The 22163-nt window shown below is 41.6% G+C and overlaps 1 protein-coding gene across 2 annotated transcripts; it reads right to left on the reverse strand.

Annotated features, from left to right (window-relative positions):
* Positions 1-2042: 2042 nt before the first annotated feature.
* rbm8a (RNA binding motif protein 8A) lies at positions 2043-14397 on the reverse strand. Of its 2 annotated transcripts, none has more exons than XM_083638039.1 (6): positions 14312-14397; positions 13007-13066; positions 12793-12870; positions 12098-12234; positions 3604-3740; positions 2043-2566 (listed from the first exon to the last, which is right to left on the reverse strand). In XM_083638039.1, exons 1-6 carry the CDS (start codon positions 14370-14372, stop codon positions 2518-2520), a joined length of 522 nt encoding a protein of 173 aa, XP_083494165.1. In that variant the 5' UTR covers positions 14373-14397; the 3' UTR covers positions 2043-2517. The 2 variants fall into 2 exon arrangements, with proteins under 2 accessions (XP_083494165.1, XP_083494164.1); XM_083638038.1 differs by having other exon boundaries at positions 14306-14382.
* Positions 14398-22163: the final 7766 nt, after the last annotated feature.

Below are 22163 nucleotides of genomic sequence, written 5' to 3' on the forward strand. Positions count from 1 at the left end.
TTGGGTTACCTGCCAAAGTGGCTGCTAGAAAATTCAACTTACCAGCCACAGCCAATATTTAGTAGCATTAGGCTGGTTTTGGTGCTCATTTCTCACCCTGCTACTCGCTGATGAACAGCCTTGCTCGCCAAGTTGTACCCAGTCGCCTGTGTGTTTGGCATTTCAAACATCAAGCTGCATGGCCACTGGAAGGAATGAGTACAGGTGGAAGGGCTGGATGCATTTCTTTTTACTACTACACAATACCTCCCTTCTTCAAATTCCACAGCGCTGGTAGCCGAAGTTCGATTGCCGCTTGTGTTTCAGCTAGAGTAGCCTGGACACTTAGCTGAATGCAGCTTATGTGGGAATAAAAATGATAAGACGAGTAAACTTAAAAGTTTGAGAGAAGAAGACACACAAAGTCATGTGTTTCTGGGGGTGTGAAGGTGGTGGGGTGCTTTCTAGACATATATTAGACTAGACATAAACAGTCCCTGTAGGCCAAATACAGTAAAGAACGTGCACCTCTGTCCTACTTTCATGTTGACTGTCTGTCCTAGGCTCACAGCAAACAAAAGAGCCCATAAATACAAGACCTGAATAATTCAAGCCAAAGTGTAATGCAACCCTCTCATTGTAGTGATGTTGGAAATTACGGCAAACAGCCCCAGCCCTAGAAAGGACCAGAACAACTCAGTCAGGAGTCACCCATTTCTGGCATCAGGGTGGTGAAGAGAGGCTTGAGAAGTTATCTGGTTAACGGTAGCAAAGTGAAGCCCGTTATATTTGAGCTATTTAGTCAAGTTCGCAATTATATGGGGGTAACTGATGTCTCTATGCAACAGGGTTAACACACCGCTCCAAGCCGGTGCCCGGTTTACATCACATTATAGATATAAAATCCGGCTGAGTTATGGTAACGTTATTTTGGACTCTTTTAGATAAAATGATTCTGATAATTAAGAATGGTACAGAACTGATCACCCATTTAGTATAACTTTGCAGCAGGCATGATGTGATGGCATCGTTGTAACAATAGCTGGACAGAGCTAGCTAAGGTTATGCTCAGCTCAGCAACCCATTCGCCTCGCCAACCTGCCAGCCCGGTGTGCTGCTGATGGTGGCTTGTCCGAAATGTTATTCCCGAGCCAGTTACTGTGACGTTGTCTATTCGTTGAAACAAAATTGCAACGAACAATACACATGCTTACATAAACGCATTTCAAATGTTCAAGCGCAGCGGGCTTATGTTATGCACCGGTTATTATACACAGCATACCTTCATGCACACGCGCAACAGACAAAATATTTGCGATTATATCAAACTGTTCTGCATGTGTGTGTTTGAATGCAGATTGCAGGGAACTACTCTTTGTCAGTAAATAGACTGAACCCTGACATCTGGCTAGCAAGTGGCTACTTCTAGCGTGGCTAAACCCAGCTAACATCAACGGCTAACATTAGCTAACCTTAGTAGTGTCCCTTGTCTGCTTACCTTGAGCGGCCTCGCAGATATTGTTTTCATCTTTCCATGTAGTTTTCCGCTAGGTACGCACTTGTGAATAGCTTCTACGTTTCCAAGACCATCAGTTCCTAACTTTTCAGCCTCTTCATAGGTGGCACTATATACGTAAAATCCCAGACCGGACCACCAACGACAAAGTAATTTCTTCAGCCACTTACAACAACAACAATGTCAACCAAAGCGCTGTGAGCCCGCCTCCTTTAAGAGAGAGCCAATCACGGAGGAGAAAGTACTTCATTGACACTTCATGCACCAATGACCATCGTTACGAAATGTGACTGATGTTCCCCAGCAGAGTAAACACCAAATGAGAACTGGAGAGTAGAAAACATTCGTTTGCCAATTGGCTGTAGAAAAATGAAGGGCAGTGGTTTTGTCCAAGTAGCCTATGGGTGTAGAAATGAGTCCAGAGTGACAGGTGCTTCTGAATTGACAAAATGCTTGGGGCGGGACGATTCCCTGGGTGAGGTCATCGAGGATGATGTAAACGTCACTTCATTTGTAGGGCTAAATAAAACACCCAGGGGACGCAGGGGACACTTGCCATTTTAAAAAGTTTAATTTTCCCAAAGTAATATAAAACAAAATACCCCAGGAGCATAAAATGCACGTAACATAACCAACCTGAAACTTTAAACAAAATGTTGACGGAATCATAAGAAAATCATACATGTGCACTACTTAAAAACAACTGGTATTGAAGAAAAACTCAAGTTTCACTGACAAGGCTGAATGGATATTGTTTTGTTGTATTAAAAAGCAGCATCAGCGATGTAAAAACTACAAATACTGCAATTATGCCATTATCCCCCTCCTTTAAATCCGATTCCTTGAACTAAGATTAATTCCTTGTCTTTTTTTCACAACTAGACACCACAGAGCTTCTACTCAAACATAGGGCACACACACAAAAACACTGAAAGTAGCCTCTTATGAGAAGATGAGTCGATTAGAAACTGCCTGTGAAAACGGCACTGCCACTGATCAACAAAACAGTGAGAGATGCAAGATCAACGCCGCCTCCTGTCTGGACTTCTGCTGCGTCTCCGTCCACCCCCCCTACGAAAGACACGAGGACCAAATCAGGGAACAGTTCAAAGTTGGTGGAAAAACAATGGAAAGTGGATTGTTCTAATAAAATATAAAATGATCAATGGTGGAAACAGTTCAAGAGCTTCAAATTATTCATAGACTATCAACATACAAACATCCAATTTATTTGGCCATTCCATTTGTACTGGCAAGTGGCAACTTGGGATTTCACAGTTCAAAGGTCAGGAGGTGCCCTCGGATTTCCTAAAATCCAAGCTGGAGGGTCCACGCTTCCAGAGTAGTTAAAGTTGTAATAAATACTGTTTATTAGCACTTCTGTCTTATTTGTGTCTCATTAAATCAGTCATACACACAGTAATAATGTCTAACTTGTATCTGTGGACATTTTGCTACAGTGTTTGCAACAAATACGTTGCGTTGTTTATCAACGGTTATTGCTAACAATGGCTACCCTGGCTAGAGCTAACCCTGGCTGTTTTTCCGACTGTTTTAATGAAATGCGGTCAACTTGGGTGTGACGTCAATCAACTGGGGTATTGCTAGTTCCCAATACAAAATGAATGCCCCATAAATGCATGCAATAGGGCTGGGCAATAATATCAAGAAAAGATTGTTGTTTAGTGTTACTGTTTATCTAAAGACTAAGACAAGATATGATTTTGAGATGTCATGTTACAATTCTGCCATCTAAATTGATACGTTAATTTGATTTAAAAACTCTTTAAAGATTTCCCTGACACACACCGAACATTAGCATTCGGTTCAATGGGATGAACAATTATCTGATTATTTACCACGTGTATACGTGACCCATATTGTGAAATAAAAAATAAAATAAAAATCCTTTATGCTTATTGTGATATTGATTTCAACCATATTGCCGAGCCCTAGCATGCATCATATAAAGGGTTAAGCAAACTGCTCCATGCAGTTACACAGGTGAGTTGCGATGGTATCTGCTCCATCAGTGATTTGCATGCCATTTATTGCTGGCACCACCACAGCCAAATACTGCATGACACACACACAAACTGCACCCTCACCTCCTCTTGTTCTTGGGTGGCCCTCTGACAAACCCCCAGTCGACGCTGATGGGCTGGCCCATCAAGTCCTGACCGTTCAGCCCCTCCATGGCTGCCTGGGCCTCTTTGTACGTTTCATACTCCACCAGTGCGTAACCCTGCAGACAGTTCACGGGACATGTCATATTAATGGCATCAATGCTTTTAGAATTTGAGAGTTTTCATAAAGACAAAAAACAGGGCTACTAATCCAGGGTATATGCACTTTTCAATATATTTTAAGACATCAACGCCACTTTCGTCACATCAGTGGTTGGGGGGTAAATCACAAGTTTCATCACAATACAATATATAGATTCAAAAGTGAAGGATCCAACTGCGCTTCAGCTGTAGGAACTGGCAGGTCCGGTGCATCACAGGAGGGACGCAATAATACTTAAAAGAATAAGTCTGGAGCAGCTCGGATCCAATGATGCCTTTTATTTAAGGTGCAAAATGGTCAGACAACGTTTCGACGTACATACGTCTTCATCAGGTCAGGACATCATTGGATCCGAGCTGCTCCAGACTTATTCTTTTAAACAATATATAGATTCTTTGGACAATGATACAATATTTGCTGATATCACAAAAGGGGGGGTGAGGGTAAAGTTTTTTAAGGGGCTTACGGTACTTTTCCCTAAATTGATTTATCAACTTTTAATACTTTTCAAGACCCTGCGAATACCCTGTAATCATTGCATTCTTAAAATATCCTTTGTTCTGACTAGTTGTAATAGTTCGGATGAAACCGCTATTAAAGACCTTTTGAACTGCTAGAAAACAAACCTTAACCAACACAAAGTTTTTCTTGTATATGTGAGGCATTAACAGGCCAATTAATAAAACCTGTCTGGCAGTTGGTGTGTCATGTTTGATATCCAAACTAAGCCTGAGATAAAAATCATTTGGACATGTTATCCTTGCCTAAATGACTGGGGAGAGACAGTTACTGCTTTATCCTCACTTCATTATCAAGCCAATGGTGCCACCTTGTGGCTCAGAGGAAAGTGGCAGAAGATAAATCGGGTGGCAAAAAGGTGCTGGACAGGACTGAACCTTACAGGAGGACTTTCCTGCTCGCTGCCATCAGGCTATTTAATTTGCCATAACCATAGCCTAGGCATATATGCACTTTTCAGCATGTATATATATGTATACAGTATATGTGTATGTAATAGTATGTGTATATATATTAGTTGTTTTTTTAGGTCTAGTAGGTGGCTGCGGGGGAATTTCTAGTTATGCTCTTATTTATTTTTTTAGATACTCAAGTTACTTTTGTGGCACATTTTGCACTTTTAGTATTTTAGCATATATTATAATATTTTTTTTTACTCCCCTAATACATTTTCTGGTACTTTTAGAACTTATTCTGGTATTCTTGTGCCTAGTTAGTGCCTCCTGTTTGGTGCCTTGACTGTTGAATATAGCTGCATCATGTGACCAAGTCATTTCCTGCAAAGGATCAAATATAGGGATGCACCGATCGATCGGCACGTGACCGGAAATGGCCGATTTTCACGTGATCGGCCTCGATCGGTGATCTGTTCCGGTCACTCTAAATAGCCGATTCTGTGAGCCGATTTTCACATGACGTGCGCGCACCCCAAAGCACCGAGACAGGCACCCAGCCACCACACCACACACGCCAGCATACCTTCCTCGTTGTGGATTTTTTTCACCGTCAGTGAAGTAGACAAAGCTCGCAGTTTGTCACACATGCAAGTCGAAAATAAGCCGTGGAGACAGAGATGCGGCCGAGTCCCGCTCGGCTGGAGTCCAGTCAGAGCGGCTCGCTTCACCTCACTGGCCCCTCTCTCTCTGCTCTCTCTCCCCGGGAAGCGGTGCTCCAGCAACCCGCCACCGCGCACAGCCGGCTTGGCGAGGTGAACGCGAGCATTGTGTCCAGTATGATAACCATTCCCCGACCTGCTTTTCCATTCCACATCAGCGCTGCTGCCTCAGCCTGTCAAGTCATGTTGTAACGTGACGTGGATACAGGAGAGACTATTTGTTTCGTATTGCAAATAGAACGACATGAGAACGACGGACATAATAATAAAAATGCATCGGACTCACAAGTGCGCAACGTTTTCTGTGCGTGACGATATTTTTTCGGATGGCAGATAAAAATACGCATACCAAACTTCGGACTGTGTGTAAACTCCGCCTGATATTCAGACTGAAGATCGTTACTGTAACCCATAAACTCATTTCCCCTCTACTCAAGAGGACTGGTCTGGAGCCAGTCTATAAACTCCTTGTCCATGGATCATTTTGATGTTCTGTTGCACCTGTTTTCTTTTGGAAAAGTAAATGCATGATAGCTGTGGGATATAGGCTATTGGATTTAATTTAATTTTTGTATTCATTGTATTTGCACAAAAAAGCTCTGTCCAGTAGCCTAACCTGGAACACTTTTATTTTGAGATGTGTTTGAGTGAGAAGGTCCTACTTCATGCAAATGATAAGAATTGTTTATTTGTTTATTTGGATCCCCATTAGATGTAAGAATTGTTCTATGAATCTTAATTTTTAAACAAAGTTACAAAAACGTTTGTGTAAGCTGTCTAGGGCTGTCCCAGCGAGTCGACGTAATCGATGACGTCGACTACGTAATTACGTCGACGCACGCTACGTGCGTCGACACGTCACAAAACAAAAAAGATGGCAGCGATGGCCGGAAAAAGTAGTCATTTCTGCACCGCAGCGAACATAACATTACACCATTTAACGGTGTTATTCGGCCGTTTAACGTTAACGTACATATTTCCGTTTGCTTTCACGGCTAACATGTAGAAAATTGATTAAACGAACGTTACAGACCATTGTTAGTCTGTTGCTGCTCACGTTAATTTACTGCGTGCATCATTTAACAGTGCTATTCGGCTTTTTACATTCTTCTGTTTGGGTTCACGGCCATGTAAGATGAGATCAAAACTAACGTTACAGACCATTGTTACAGTCTGTGACTGTTAGTCTGTAAATCGTTTGTATTATTTATTTCCTTACCCCCACACTGATGCAAACATACATTTGGCTGAGTTAGCTGCACAATGCACATTACTCCAGTGATTAAATAAATCCATGTCCTGTAAAAATACTGATCCTCCTCAGTTTAGGGAAAGGGTTCATACATACAGTGATGAATCATGATGATGATCAATTTAATCTGTGTGTCAGGTGGTCCAGTATTTTCGTGATGAGAGCAGGCAACTGACAAATAGGCAGGCACTATATATTATATAATAATAAGATTCATATTAATAATAATAATAATTCATATGATCATATCATAATAACAGACATGGAAATTAGACTTAGACTAATTTTAAATATGTCCCTCCCTACAGTATTATATTATTATTTATCTCTCTCTCTTTTCAGGAAGCAAAGCAGTGTGGAAGAGTTTTTCCCCAAATGAGAATGAGATGGTTAAATAAAATACTGAAATTGAGAAGTTTTTGTTTATTTATTTGTTTTGGGTAAATTTATTGTTATATAATAAAAAAAATTAATAGAAAATAATCGCTAGATTAATCGACTAATCGAAAAAATAATCGTTAGTCGAATCGATAAGAAAATAATCGTTTGGGACAGCCCTAAAGCTGTCAATTGTTGTTTTTAGAAAAAAAAATCGGAATCGGCAAAAATCGGTATCGGCAAGTCAGACTATTCAAAAATCGGAAATCGGAATCGGCCAAGAAAATGGCAATCGGTGCATCCCTAATCAAATATGAGCCTTATTCACTTCCTACCCAATTTACTCATTTTGTGTCTAAAATGCAGGAAGCAGGTGAAGCAAAACAGTAATGAGGGCCCCAGCACTGGATCACCAAATGGATTCAAGTTGGAAACCCCCATTAATGTTCTGCTTGCACCAGTGTTACTTCCTGTCTTTTAGACACAAAATGGGTGAATTGGTGGGAAGTGGAAAAAGACTAATAGATAAATTGTTAGGGCAAAAAAGAAAAGGGGGAAAAGTATATAGATTGTTTTCACGGAATTGTGTTGCTGGGGAACAGTTTGGAACCTAGCTTGTGTCCTGTCAGTTATTGTACTACTAGCAAACACTGCAACAGGAAGTTAGCTGCCTGGGGGCAATTTAGAATGTTTATGTTGTCGAGTTAAAACTGTCTATATAAACCTGCACAGTCATACTGCATAGGGAATAATAAGTTGGATACAGTCTGAACACTCGATACACTTTTTGTAGATCACTGGACTGGAGCCTCTAAAAACAGTGACATCCATAAAAAAAAGAGCAGCAACAAGCAAATATACTTAAGTGTGGACACTGCAAAGAACAGGGTTGCCACTCTTTTGTAATGATACTTTTCAAGCAATAAAGCCAAGACAAGAAAAAAGAAAAAGATTAAAACAAAAAGGTATCCACCGCGGAGTGTGATACTGTAGATAGGAAGAACGTCATGTATAAGCTTGGCCCAGCACTACAGACAACATACTGTATAAAAATGGTATCATAGGTATTATTACGGAGTGCACAAGGCTTAAACTCAGAGATTCCGGTAGGCTAAATCCAAGCACATTTAAGGATCTCTTTATAAATCCAAGCACTTTCAAGTCCTTCATTATTTTTTCTTAAATCCCCCCCCCCCCCCCCCCCATTTTTCTCTCTAATTGTACTTGGCCAATTTCCCCCTGTTGCCTCAGTCGCTGCTCCACCCTCTGGGGAAAGCCGTAGACTACCACAGAGACCTGCCAATCTGCTCCACCCTCTGGGGAAAGCTGTAGACTACCACAGAGACCTGCCAATCTGCTCCACCCTCTGGGGAAAGCCGTAGACTACCACAGAGACCTGCCAATCTGCTCCACCCTCTGGGGAAAGCTGTAGACTACCACAAAGACCTGCCAATCTGCTCCACCCTCTGGGGAAAGCTGTAGACTACCACAGAGACCTGCCAATCTGCTCCACCCTCTGGGGAAAGCTGTAGACTACCACAGAGACCTGCCAATCTGCTCCACCCTCTGGGGAAAGCCGTAGACTACCACAGAGACCTGCCAATCTGCTCCACCCTCTGGGGAAAGCCGTAGACTACCACAGAGACCTGCCAATCTGCTCCACCCTCTGGGGAAAGCTGTAGACTACCACAGAGACCTGCCAATCTGCTCCACCCTCTGGGGAAAGCTGTAGACTACCACAGAGACCTGCCAATCTGCTCCACCCTCTGGGGAAAGCTGTAGACTACCACAGAGACCTGCCAATCTGCTCCACCCTCTGGGGAAAGCCGTACACTACCACAGAGACCTGCCAATCTGCTCCACCCTCTGGGAAAAGCCGTACACTACCACAGAGACCTGCCAATCTGCTCCACCCTCTGGGGAAAGCCGTAGACTACCACAGAGACCTGCCAATCTGCTCCACCCTCTGGGGAAAGCCGTAGACTACCACAGAGACCTGCCAATCTGCTCCACCCTCTGGGGAAAGCCGTAGACTACCACAGAGACCTGCCAATCTTGGGAAAATAGTTTGAGTACCACACACCGGCGCCACGGCGTCACACAGCATCATATGGCGCGGTGCTGCAGTGTCCGTATATATACACAGTATATATACTATATATATATATATATTAGGGGTGTCGCGGTACATGTATTCATGTAATATATATATAGTATATATACACAGTATATATACTATATATATTAGGGGTGTCGCGGTACATGTATTCATGTAATATATATATAGTATATATACACAGTATATATACTATATATATATATATATATATATATTAGGGGTGTCGCGGTACATGTATTCATGTAATATATATAGTATATATACACAGTATATATACTATATATATATTAGGGGTGTCGCGGTACATGTAATATATATACAGTATATATACAGTATATATACTATATATATATTAGGGGTGTCGCGGTACATGTATTCGTCCCGTGACTTCACGGTACGGGCATCATGGTTCGGTACGTGAAGCGACACAACGAATATGTCAAATCCAGAAGGTGGTAGTAAAGCACCTAAACGCTGTTTGAACGCCATTTAATTGAATTCAACGCCACAGAAGAAGACCACAGAAGAAGGGCCATAGAAATCCGCGTTGACTGAATGGAACGTTTTGTGGAGAGGAAACATTACCGGGGGTTCCTCCAGACCAGACAGAACAAACCACAACAATATTGAAGCGTCCAGCTGCTCTCCCGTTAGTCGTCAAAAAAGTGCAGAGCAGTATCCTAATGCCTTTTATGACTCAGGCGATAAGCTGTTTTGCAAATTCTGTCAACATCAAGCCAACGAGGTAAGCTTGCTAATGTAACGTTACGTAGCCGCGACAAAGTCCTTTATAGTTGCGCGTTGCGGCTAAACATTACATAACACTGACAAAGCTGTTAACTTGTAAACAAGCAACTTACATCGCGTGGGATGACAAGCAAGATGCGGTGAGGAAGAGGGGATGACTCCTTGTCATGTTGCAATAATCCATTAGATGACCGAATGTAATCATTATGGTAAACAAAACTCGCATCCAATAACGTTAAGGCGCTGACGGGGTTACTTCCCGTACTTACTGGGAAAGTGAAACCCACCCCGCTGTCTGTCAGACAGTGGGGGAGGGGTTGGTGGGAGTCCACACATGCGCTCTGTTTACAAACTTGTGTACAATAAAGATTTAAAGCGGGGGGAAATGCCTTTGCCCTGTCAAACAGCTGGAATACAGACATCTGAGAGGGAGGCGCACCCCACACTTTGAAAATCACTGCTCTAGAGCCAAACCTTTTTGTGTGGATTGCCTAGATCTTATTAAATAGTGGACATTTATTCATTCCCACTTATTAAAATTGACAACCGGTCCGCGACTTTTTTTTCCATCTATCTACCGGTCCGCGGCTCAAAAAAGTTTGGGAACCCCTGTGCTAGCCAACCATGCTTCCTCCGAAACATGCGGCTGCTTCTTTTCACCCGACACTGGGAGCTTCAACAGGAGGACGTAGCACATGGGAGGATCACGTTATTCCCACCAGTTCCCTTCCCCCCGAACAGGCGCCCCGTCCGACCAGAGGAGGCGCTAGTGCAGTGACCAGGACAACGCGAACCTGCGACCCTCATGTTGGTAGGCAGGGAATCTACCGCTACCCGGACGCCCAAATCCAAGCACTTTCAAGTATTTTCCAGACCTGTGGCAACCCTGAAAGAAACATTTCACACACGGAAAACGCAAAACCCTTCCCAACAAAACAGGTCGCTCATTTTGTCATGGTGGACATTTAGTTTTAAAAATCAACTGCAAAGTAAGGAATTTCAGTTTGTCAATTACCTGTAACTTTTCCCACTGGTCTCCTGTATGCCAACAAATAAGAGTACTCCTGCCTTGGGATGGGACGATTGGCGATCAAATCGTATATCACCGATTGAAGGGATGATCGTCAATTCGTTTTTCCTTCACTGATATTAAGCCGATTTTAACTAACTTACTATCATAAGACAGTGTTTCCTCTAGGATTTTCTTTTGTTTGGTTTGTTTTTTTGCAGCGGGCGGAAGGGGTTTGTTGTACCTGGGTCGTGCGCCGGCAGTCGGAGAATTGCACAGATTTACTTTTCTATATCATGTGCTTTGCACCATTTATTTCCTATGAAAGTAGTTGTTTAATGGAATGTGTATCTGTAAATTTGTGCTGCTTTCCTTGGCCAGGTCCCTCAAAAACTAAATGTTATTTCAGTTATACTTAAGCAACGTTACTGTCCTATTACATTTGCATATATCCATCTTAAGTTACACTACCATTCAAAAGGTTTGACACACCATCATTGTTTAGCATTTAGAATAATAGTAAAGACATCAAAACTATAAAATAACACAAATGGAATTATGCTGTGACCAAAAATGTCAAACAAATCAAAGCTATCTTATATTTTAGATTCTTTAAAGTAGCTGCCCTGACTTCATGACATTTCATATGATTTTGAAGCAGCCGCTGCTACATAGTATATAGAGCAGTGGTTCTCAAATGGGGTCCGGGGACCCCTAGGGGTCCGTGGCACTTTGCCAGGGGGTCCGCAAAAAGTTTTCAGGAAAATAAACATAAAAACTTTTGTGTGTGTGCAAAAGCTTCATAGTTCAATGAAAATATGTTATGCTTTAAATCTAAAATGGTTCATGGATTACATTCTAATCTAACAAACCTATCAATTTAAAAGTCAAGCACGTTACCGTGGAAACAATTAAGCTTAGCCCAAAATCACAAATCAGAATGAGGGGGTCCCCGGTATATTTTCTATCTTGTAAGGGGTCCTTGGCAAAAAACTTTTTGAGAACTTATAGAGTACTACTAGTAGTTATCTCAGGCTGTGTCAATAAGGGGGACAAAAACAGTGACAACATTATTGCATATCGACTGCAAGTAGCCTAGTCATTCTCTCATGAAACTAGAAACACATTGGAACTCAGCAACATGCCAACAGTTACATGGTTATTTTTTGTCTAACCTTGAGGTAACCCGTTCTGCGGTCGAGGTTAAGATGCAAGTTCTTGATCTCTCCAAACTCTGCAAACTTGTCATGGATGTCCTCCTCTGTGGCCTCCTCATGGACTCCAGTTACAAACAGAATCCAGCCCTCCACAGCTGCAACAAGAAAGACAAGGAATTGCACGGGATGTCAAATAAAATACAACCAGTCGTTTCAGGCAGGTTATCTACTTGGGCAAAGCTGGGAATCGGTTTTGCTTTCTCCTGTTTTATTTATTTTATGCATGCACTTTCATTAAGTAATTATGAACATTTTGGTATTGGAAATTGCACTTGATTGTCTGCCAGATCATTCCTACATCCATATTCATTAGTAAATAAATAGTATTAATAAATTAGACCCGATCAAACAAATACCTAGCTATTGGATCACTGAATCCAAAATACATCCACAAGAGTGCTCTTCTGGTTTGATAAAATATCTTACATCTGTGTTTCAGACTCTCAATTTAGGGCAGGATAATACTGAGAAAAAGAAGTTGTTGCAGTTTAAATAAAACAAGAAAAAGTGCAACACTTGAAATGAACAGCTGGCAGGCAAACAACTGGCATGCGATAATATCCACCAAAATGATTTGCTTTCTTGCTGCAGACTGAATTGGAATAGTTTTTAGTAATTTAAATTCCACCAACAACCATCTTTAGCATGCTTACATCTCTGTGGGCCTGGCTCATCCCCATCCTGCTCCACAGTATCATAGTCCTCTTTGATCCTGGACCTGGCCCCTTCCTCTGGAAACAATAATACAGGAAATATAATGACTTACAGCTGACAATTTGCACAGTACAACAAATCACATGTATAAATCTACCACAACTTCAGCATGGTATTAAATTGTGAACTAATTTTATAACAAAAGTAACTCACCTGAGCCAAAGCCCCTTCCTTTCCTCTTCTTTGCTTTTTCTTTCAATTTGTGGATGCTTTCTGGAGAGGGAGATCATAACAGTTAACGTTAAGTAACATGAAGGATGGTTAATGAAGACCATGCACATGCTGATCAAGTTTGGCAGTTGCTGGAAGCGGTTTCACCCCTGCTCTTTCAGTAGTTTTTTGGCAATAAACAACTAGTCTCAATTCTAACATTACTTAAATCAAAAATCCATCTGATAAGATAAATACAAGTTGAATTCACGAGCTAACGTTAGTTGACCGGGGGATGACAACTTCCCTAATGTTACCCTTGGCCAATTCTGACCTGACGAAAATCCAATGTAGGATCGAAATGTTGTCCTATTTTTTGTCTCGTTAAACTATGGCATGGAGTAAGTGTGCAGGCTCTACCTTCTTACATTGACCCTTGGCCTTTAAACCAGAGGTTTTCAAAGTGGGAGGCAGGCCTCCCCAGGGGGGCTCCAAACAGTTTCAGGGGAGGCTCAGTGAATGGAAGTGAATAAATATTACTTTAGTTATTACAAAAGGAGATGGCATAGAATAGCTGAAATGTTTGAGTCGGAAACAAATAAACGCCCTCAGCAGACCTTTTTATGTAATTGATGTAGTCTGAAGTCAAACAGCAATATCAGGCTATCTTGGCTAAATTATTGAGTGTCTATGGGATCAAATAACAATCACGATCCCATAGGCATCTAGGAATTAATCGAAACTAAATAAGTTAACTGCGCGGGGGGGGGGGGGGGGTCCAGGCTTGTCTGAGGGCCGAGGGGATGCCCGGCCCGCAGTCTCAGACTTTGAAAACCTCTGCTTTAAACTAAAGTCACGATTTGTAAGGACCACTAAATTTGCACGTGGAGGAGTATCTAAGTAGCTAGCCGCTAATAATAACACTAACAAGCTAACTATTGTAATGCTACGACTAGCCGCTAAACTAAGTTGGTCACTTCATTACTTCATCCAGACGGAAAACCAAACATCGTTTGACTGTTAAAACAGTCCAGAATGTTTTGATAGATATGAGAAACAAAAAAATATTCAATAACCACGGCTAGCTGGAATTAGTTGTAAGCCAGCATGTTTGAATGGAGAATGAGTTAGCTTAAAGTTAGCTAGCATTCTCTCGGGCCTGCTACTCTCTCTCGCGTCTGGTGTTTGTGTTTATGGCTTTCTGGCCTCTGTCGCATTGCTCTGGACCCCAAAATGTACACAATATTTGAAAGCCTGGATTATGAAACATCTGCCGCATATAAGCAGGAAAACAAATGTTACCATCACCATCCTCATCCATAGGAAAGTCCTCGCCTCCCGCTTCATGAAGATCCAGTACATCCGCCATGATGTCTGTGTGCAGCTGCTCTGATCCGGGGGATCCACGTAGCGTGCGTACGCAAAGAGCTTTGGGTTGGGGAATGTTGCCAGGTTGCGTAAAAGTAAGTAATAGCTGATCATTTTTGTCCCGGATGCAGTGAAATGAGCCCTTTTACTGTAGCTCCACCCTTCATCTCATAAAAACATTAGTGTAACAGGTGTAACATTGTAGTCTTATCATATTGTCCCTAGTTTCACACAGCCAAAAGGCTGTAGTTATAAATGCTCATGGTTATATCATAGAGTAGGTATCATAAGATATCATATATCATATATATCTATCTATCTATATATCTATCTATATCTATCTATATATCTATATCTATCTATCTATCTATCTATCTATCTATCTATCTATCTATCTATCTATATATATATAGCCTATATATATATATATATATATATATATATATATATATATATATATCATAAGAGAGAACAGCCAGCACACTTGAATGTCCTTTCAAAGGTTTAATCCATCATCTGGGCATAGTCCGCAACCACGGACGTTTCAGCCTGAAGTCTTTGTTTTTGTATAGTGAATGTTCATAATTAAAGGAACACTCTGCCCATTTTCAACCAGCTTTGTATCATTAGAACATCAGTAGTATATCAGAAAACTGTAAACGGTTTTGAAGTCTGTCGTTTAATTTGACAGTTATTGAGTGTTAAAGTGTGGACCAGTGACATCACTGGTCCACACTAACTCAAATTAATAACTCATTAACTCAAATCAACTCTCAATAACTGTCAAACTAGATGAATGATGAATAGTTTGACAGTTATTGACAGTTGATTTGAGTTAATGAGTTATTAATTTGAGTTAGTGTGGACCAGTGATGTCACTGGTCCACACTTTAACACTCAATAACTGTCAAATTAAATGACAGACTTAAAAACCATTTACAGTTTTCTGATATACTACTGATGTTCTAATGATACAAAGCTGGTTGAAAATGGGCGGAGTGTTCCTTTAAGAGTGAGAGAGAATTGACTGAATTCTGTATGCAGAATATATAAGGAGACAATAATTTTTTTGATCATTGTAAACTAAAGCCACATCATAGTAATTAATGTGATGTGTGTAGTTCTTCATAGATCTAGGCTCTTCATTTTGCTCTCAAAGTGCACCGGATTGATGCATTTTAATTTAAAATAATTTTAAATGTTCTTCCTAGGGGGGATGCGGACCCCCGGCCAAATGTCCCCACCACTTTCTAAATCTAACCTAGGCACTTGGCCACTATTAATTTCAACTAGGTGACTGCTAACTCCTGCTTTAGGGCTTATATAAGTATTGTCTTGGCTGCCTGAACATAATTCCAATCAAATTTAGGAAAATCCGTTTTGATTATTAGTGGCCGGGCCAGCGAAGCAATTATTCTAATGTATAACAAATTGAGCTGTCGATTGATCGCCATCTGGTGGTGAGTTGGATCAGATCAGATCTTCAGATGGGAGGCAAAGGCTGTCAGACCTGGCAACCCCAGGCATTGAAGAGGATCATGCATGTGCTGGGAATCTCATCCCAAACCAAGTTTCTCCTGGATCACTGAGGAGGAGACATGGGGTACTGTAATGTATTCCTGTTCGAATCCTCTGTCATGGAATCGGCTGCTAGTAGCTATGGCAAAAGATGGTGAGACCAGGAAAATGCTCGTCACAAATGGGAATATCAAGAGGTGGAAGGAACACTTTGACACACCCTCTCTGTTCAGGGGGCAGCACTGGGAGGAACAATGCCGAGGAAGGAACTGTCCTGGTCACAGAACAGTGAAGCAGCTTTTGACACTCGGATAAAAGGGAGTTCGCTGATCCTGCCTACGTGTGTTTTATAGATTCAGAAAAAGGCCTATGACCTTATTACCCAAGCTCTCCTGTGGGAGGTGCTGTGGGAGTATGGAGGTGACAGGGCAGCTGCTGCGAGCCATGCAGTCCTGACTCGGACTGAGTGCTGTATTTGCATTCTTGGCATTAAGACAAGCTTGTTCAAGCATCAGACTCCGACCAGGATGCACCTCGTCCCCTCTGCTGTTTGTGATATTCATGGATAGGATATTACTGTAAGGAGCAGTAGAGGGCCAGCCCGGCCAGTTTGGTGACACTGTTCTCTGTTGTTGTTATTTGCCTCACTGACATGTTTGTGTGTGGGATAAGGGCTCAGCACCTCCAAATCTGAGACCAGCGTTCTTTCCCAGAAAAAGGCGCCCTGGGAGGCACGGTGGCTCAGGGTATGGTAGTGTTACTAGTAGTACTCGAGACCAGTCTTGGTCTCGAGACCGGTCTCAAGACCACATTTTGATGGTCTCGGTGACTTGGTCTCATCTCGGACTCGCCCTCCACCGGTCTCGGTCTCGTCTCGGTCCACAACTGCAGTGACATCATTACTTGCCTGGGTATTTTTTTTTTTACTGTGATTGGGTGTAAAATTCGCAACCAATAACCTTCCGGGTTGAAAGCTTCTAAAGCTGTAGCCACTCCCCTCACGTTCATGCACAAAGGAAGACAACACAGGTCAACAAGGTGGCTCAAGAGATGTCGTCCATCATAATTTAGCAGCAGGAAGGTGTTTTTATGCTTCATTCTGTTCACTGTGTTGAGCCTTTCAGAAGGTCAGTGATATGGAATTAGATGTGTTTCAGATCAAAGGATTGCATTCTGTCACTGAGTATATACTGTACAGCCATTTATATTTTACTATAATTCCTAAATAATGATTTATTTCGTTGTTAGCAGAGCAATGGTGTAAAAAGGTTAAATGGTCACGTCGCGTGTAAATGGTCTTACAAATGGTCTCGCATTTGTCTGGTCTTGGTCTTGTCTTGGTCTCGCCCACCCTCGGTCTTGGTCTTGTCTCGGTGTCGCCTCCCCTCGGTCTTGGTCTTGTCTCGGTCTCGGGTTAGGTGATCTCGACTCCAACACTAGAGTATGGTACTGTCACCTCACAGCAAAAAGGTTGTGGTTTTGAATCTCCACCACCCGGTCCTTTCTGTGTGGAGTTTGCATGTTCTCACCGTGTCGCTTCCTCCGGGTGCTCTGGTTTCCTCCCACAGCCCAAAGACATGCAGGTCCAGTGGTGCTGGAAGTACTTTTAGGTAGGGGGTGCTGCAAGGCCGTAGCCACCGATTCAACATTGGGGGGGACGGCGGCGGAAAATTTGGCGGCGACCAAAATTTTTTGGCCACTTTGTCGCCAGATTAGAGGAATATTAACATTAAGATTAGACTGTTGTGTCATTATTCAGTCACCTTTTCTCACTCACCTCCATGTCACCACTTGCTCCCACTGCTGTGTTGGAATCCTCATTCTCTCTCCCACCCTTTTTGGTCTTTTAGCCATATTTAGAGGAATATTTAATTTTAAATTAACATTAGGATTATACTGTTGTGATGTCATTATTCAGTGTCTTCTCCTCTTCTCTGCAGCATTACTCAATTTACCCTCAGGAATCAGGGACAGTGATAGCCTACCTGCTATTCCTCCCATATATCCAGGGCTGGATTAATAGTACCATGGGCCCCCGGGGCTATTCATTTTCTAAGCTATTCATTTAGCCTTTTAGTCATAAAGATTATATCTTCCAGACTGAAATGTTATAACAGAAGTGGAGTATTGGCCAGAATTACATGAACATTTGGTCACTTATTCAGCGGGTATTTTGCATGTTGCATCTCTTGCCACCAGGGGGTGCTGCAGCACCCACCGCACCCAGCTTCCCGTGCCCTTGTGCAGGTCTGTGGGAGCTGGCAAGTGACATCATGCTGATTCGTCCTATATAGACCAAAACTGTGTTTCAGTCCAGGCTGTAAATATGTTTAATTACTGTTACAAAGTGGGGCATTTTAACAGGAACGACGGGACTTCTGAGTCCTGCCTCAAGTGGCCATTCGAGGAATTACAGCTTAAACAAAGACTTCCGCATCTTCAGGGGAAAGGGGGTGGACTTGCCCCTTGGGCCGAACACAATTTCTGCCACTCACTCACTCACTCACTCACTCACTCACTCACTCACTCACTCACTCACTCACTCACTCACTCACTCACTCACTCAACTCACTCACTCACTCACTCACTCACTCACTCACTCACTCACTCACTCACTCACTCACTCTCTCTCTCTCTCTCTCTCTCTCTCTCTCTCTCTCTCTCACACACACACACACACACACACACACACAGACACACACACACACACACACACACACACACACACATCTCTCTCTCTCTCTCTCTCTCTCTCTCTCTCTCTCTCTCACACACACACAGACACACAGACTTTGCATTCTTATGATAGGATTTTCCTGTCTGTATAGACGGTTTTCATGGAATTCTGTTGCTATGGGAACAGTTTGAGACCTATCTTATTTCCTGTCAGCTATTGTATTAGCAAACACTGCAACAGGAAGTAAGCTAGGAGCAATTTAGAATGTTTATGTTGTCAAATTAAAACCGTCTATAGCTGTCAAATAAAGCAGAAATAACTCTAAATATAGCCACAAGCGGGAATACCAGGGGTTCAAGCCTATTGCCCCTGAAGAGGCTTGAATATCTGTCATATCTGTCATTGGGCCAAATTTCAGGGATTGGCTCAGTAGTATGGTTAAAAAACAGGAAATGAGGTGTTGGTAATATCGCCAAACTTTGGTAGATTAGTATAATTTTTTGTTTCTGAGTAGTGGGTGAGTTTTCTTAGCCTGACTCCGCCAGATGGGGGCGGCATTTACATCCATCTGGCAGCGTCAGGTTAGAGTTTTCTAGCCTAGGTGCAAAATTTGGTTACTGTGCCTTCGGGGCTTGAACCCCTAACTAACCCTAAGAAAACAAAAGGTTTGATTAATTTCAGGTCTGTGCTTTCCTCAACATTTGCCACACGCTGGACTCAGAATCAGTGGACGCATGTGAGATATGTGTCACGTTGGGTGTTAACAGAAATGAGATCTGTCCTCAAAGATAATCTGATAACCATTGGGTTTTAGTTCCCCCCCCCCTCAGAATTCTATAACTACAAATACAACTCCCATACACTCTGTAGCATAGAGTATTTAAGATTTATACACATTAGCCTATTCACCCTTTCCTTTTTTAGAGCAAAACTCTGTCTGGTCTTTGGTAAAGTCAATGCAAAGTAAAGTATGGTAAGGAGAGATAACCTTTTGCTTACCTGTACTTTAACCTAATGAATGTTAAACTAACACGTAAGCATGGGAATGTGCCTTGTACCTCTGTCTTCAATGTCCAGCTGTAAGGTTTGCTCTTATGATGATTTCTACACTAACCTGAATCCCCCAAACACTCAAATCCACTCTGTTACTTAATATTAGCATATAGCAGAATATTTTATACAATAGTGGCAGAATATCTTGTCTTTCTGAATCAATATTATTTTTGAATCCACACTTTTATTTATACAATTTTAATTCACGGTAATACATTCTCAATTATTTTGAATAGACTGCTCATGAATTAATCACAAATTCATATTGGAAATGCCCAAACAAAGCACCCTGAGTTTTGCAATTTGAAGCTGTTTCAACTATTCAAACGGCAAAGACCAAGATGGCAACATAATTCATTCAATAACCACAAAATGTAACAGCATATCTGATTGATTGTAATATATTTCCTGGCAAAACAATGAAAACATTGTTTTGTTGAAGTCACTTTGAAAAGGTGTAGATGATCTTTAGATAAAGTCTAAGGATATCTGAGAATTTACCCCGTTTTCCCTTCATGCCCTGCAAAGGATGTTTAGAATCATCTGATCATAACTAAGAAATATGCAATGTGACCGTTTTAACACAAGGGCCAGAATTCCATAATACTAGAACGCCCGTAAATCGTCATTTTGACCTGTAGATTCCAAACTCTATAATCTCTCATGATAAATACCCAAATGAGAGATTAATGCATTTATTATGTTGATATGTCTTTTGAAAAGATGAAATAACACCAAAATGTGCATTTTAGCAAGTTTAAAGAAGTGCCAAAATTCCATAACTCGAATGGCTGTAAGTGGTCATTTTGACCACTAGATTACAAACGCTATAATCTCTCATGATAAATACCCAATTGAAAAATGAATGCATTAATTCATTGTGTTCAGATATCTTTTAAAAACGCAAAACAACACCAAAATGTGAAAAGATAGGCTAAAAAAATAGGACTACACCCCTGGGAAATACAGTGAGCTCAAAATAACCGCCTATGGGCGTTCGAGGTAAAAATGACCACATTTTCTTTGCCTTTTGTTTAATTCATATCAAAACCATAAATACAGACACTTTTAGGAAAAGTCAGGTACCACCAACATTGTATTTTTAATTCAACAAAGTTATTGCACAATTTCAAAAAGGTCAAAGTGACCGCCGTGGGCATTCTAGTGTTAGAAACATGCAGTGACGGAGAAAACGTGCACGACAAACAAAGAAACAGTATCCTCTATCTTTTGTGATGAGTTTATCAGGACCTCGTCCCACAGATACAGCTGGCTGTGGTTGTACTGCAGCATGAGGCAACTGCTGATAGGAATGAGTAATTGGGCACACGGAAGGCTTGTCAGGACAATTGAGCAACTGTTTCATCAATTGACCCTTTGTTGAGTAGACTAGCAATATGGAAAGCTTACAATTCTATTAGCATGCAAAAAGAGAGTAGGCCAAGACAAAGCATTAAGCTTCAGGAAGCTTATGGGATCCTGCATTACATGACATATGCTGTAGTCGATGACTCATATTCTGGAAAAGTGCTTGCTACATATACACATATAGTTCCAGTCACAAGTTTGAATGCACCACATTCTTCTATATTTGTATTATTTTCCACATTTTAGAATGATAGTAAAGAGATCAAAACTAATAACACATGAAATGATGCAGTGACCAAAAAGTGCTAAACAAATCAAAGCTCTTATATGTTAGTCTTTAAAGTAGCCACTATTTGCCTCGATGGAAAGGCAAAGGCTTTCGAAAGAAATTCATACGGATGGATCAACTTCACTGCTAATATTTCAAGCATTAAGTACAAGCCTTTATCCAAATGTCTTTAAGAGAATCAAAAGCATACTGTAGTACAGTATATCCAATGGGTCCAATCTTTTGACTGCATGGTAGACTGTGCATAACTAGAGCTATACTGCCATGTCAAGGTCGGCGACATGGCGGAAATGTTCATATGAGCATTCAATCTTTCTTTATGGAACTGTTGAGCAGCTGTATAAGTGTTTGAAATTGATATATGGTACAGTATATATTTTAGTCAGTTTGGTCTATTGCAAGTGTTAGCTGCCTGCCCTTACAGGCTGAGTAAATGAAAATTCAATTGAAAATAAAGGGAAACCTCATCAACAATATTCACAACAGCTAACAATTGATGTTTTGTGTGTGTGTGACACACACACACACACACACACACACACACACACACACACACACACACACACACACACACACACACACACACACACAGAGTGGACTTTGTGTCTTTCTTGTGACAGGCAACGCATCAAGGTCCAGCCAACACAATGCTTGCCAGGTCACTTCCTTGTATGGGAAGTGATTACATTGTGATTGCCATGATTTACTCTTCCCCACCAGCTATATAAGCCCCTGGCTCCCTGACAGAAGGCACCATTAGGTCCAAGAACCCCAGGAGTTAAGGTGCGTCTGCTCTCTTGCTACTTAGCTTTGGTGTTTCAAATTCTTTGCTTGGCTGTAAATAGGATTGTGCTGTTCATATAGATCTGAGGAAAATGTTTAATTTG

The sequence above is a fragment of the Poromitra crassiceps genome (genome assembly GCF_964638095.1).
Source record: "Poromitra crassiceps genome assembly, chromosome: 1".
Lineage (NCBI taxonomy): Eukaryota > Metazoa > Chordata > Actinopteri > Beryciformes > Melamphaidae > Poromitra > Poromitra crassiceps.

Coding starts and splice junctions, on each gene's coding strand:
- rbm8a (XM_083638038.1), bottom strand. CDS start 14,372: ATGGCGGATGTACTGGATCTTCATGAAGCGGGAGGCGAGGACTTTCCT. Junction 12,871..13,006: donor AGGAAGGGGCTTTGGCTCAG/GTGAGTTACTTT, acceptor TATTGTTTCCAG/AGGAAGGGGCCAGGTCCAGG. Junction 2,567..3,603: donor CCACCCAAGAACAAGAGGAG/GTGAGGGTGCAG, acceptor TGTCTTTCGTAG/GGGGGGTGGACGGAGACGCA.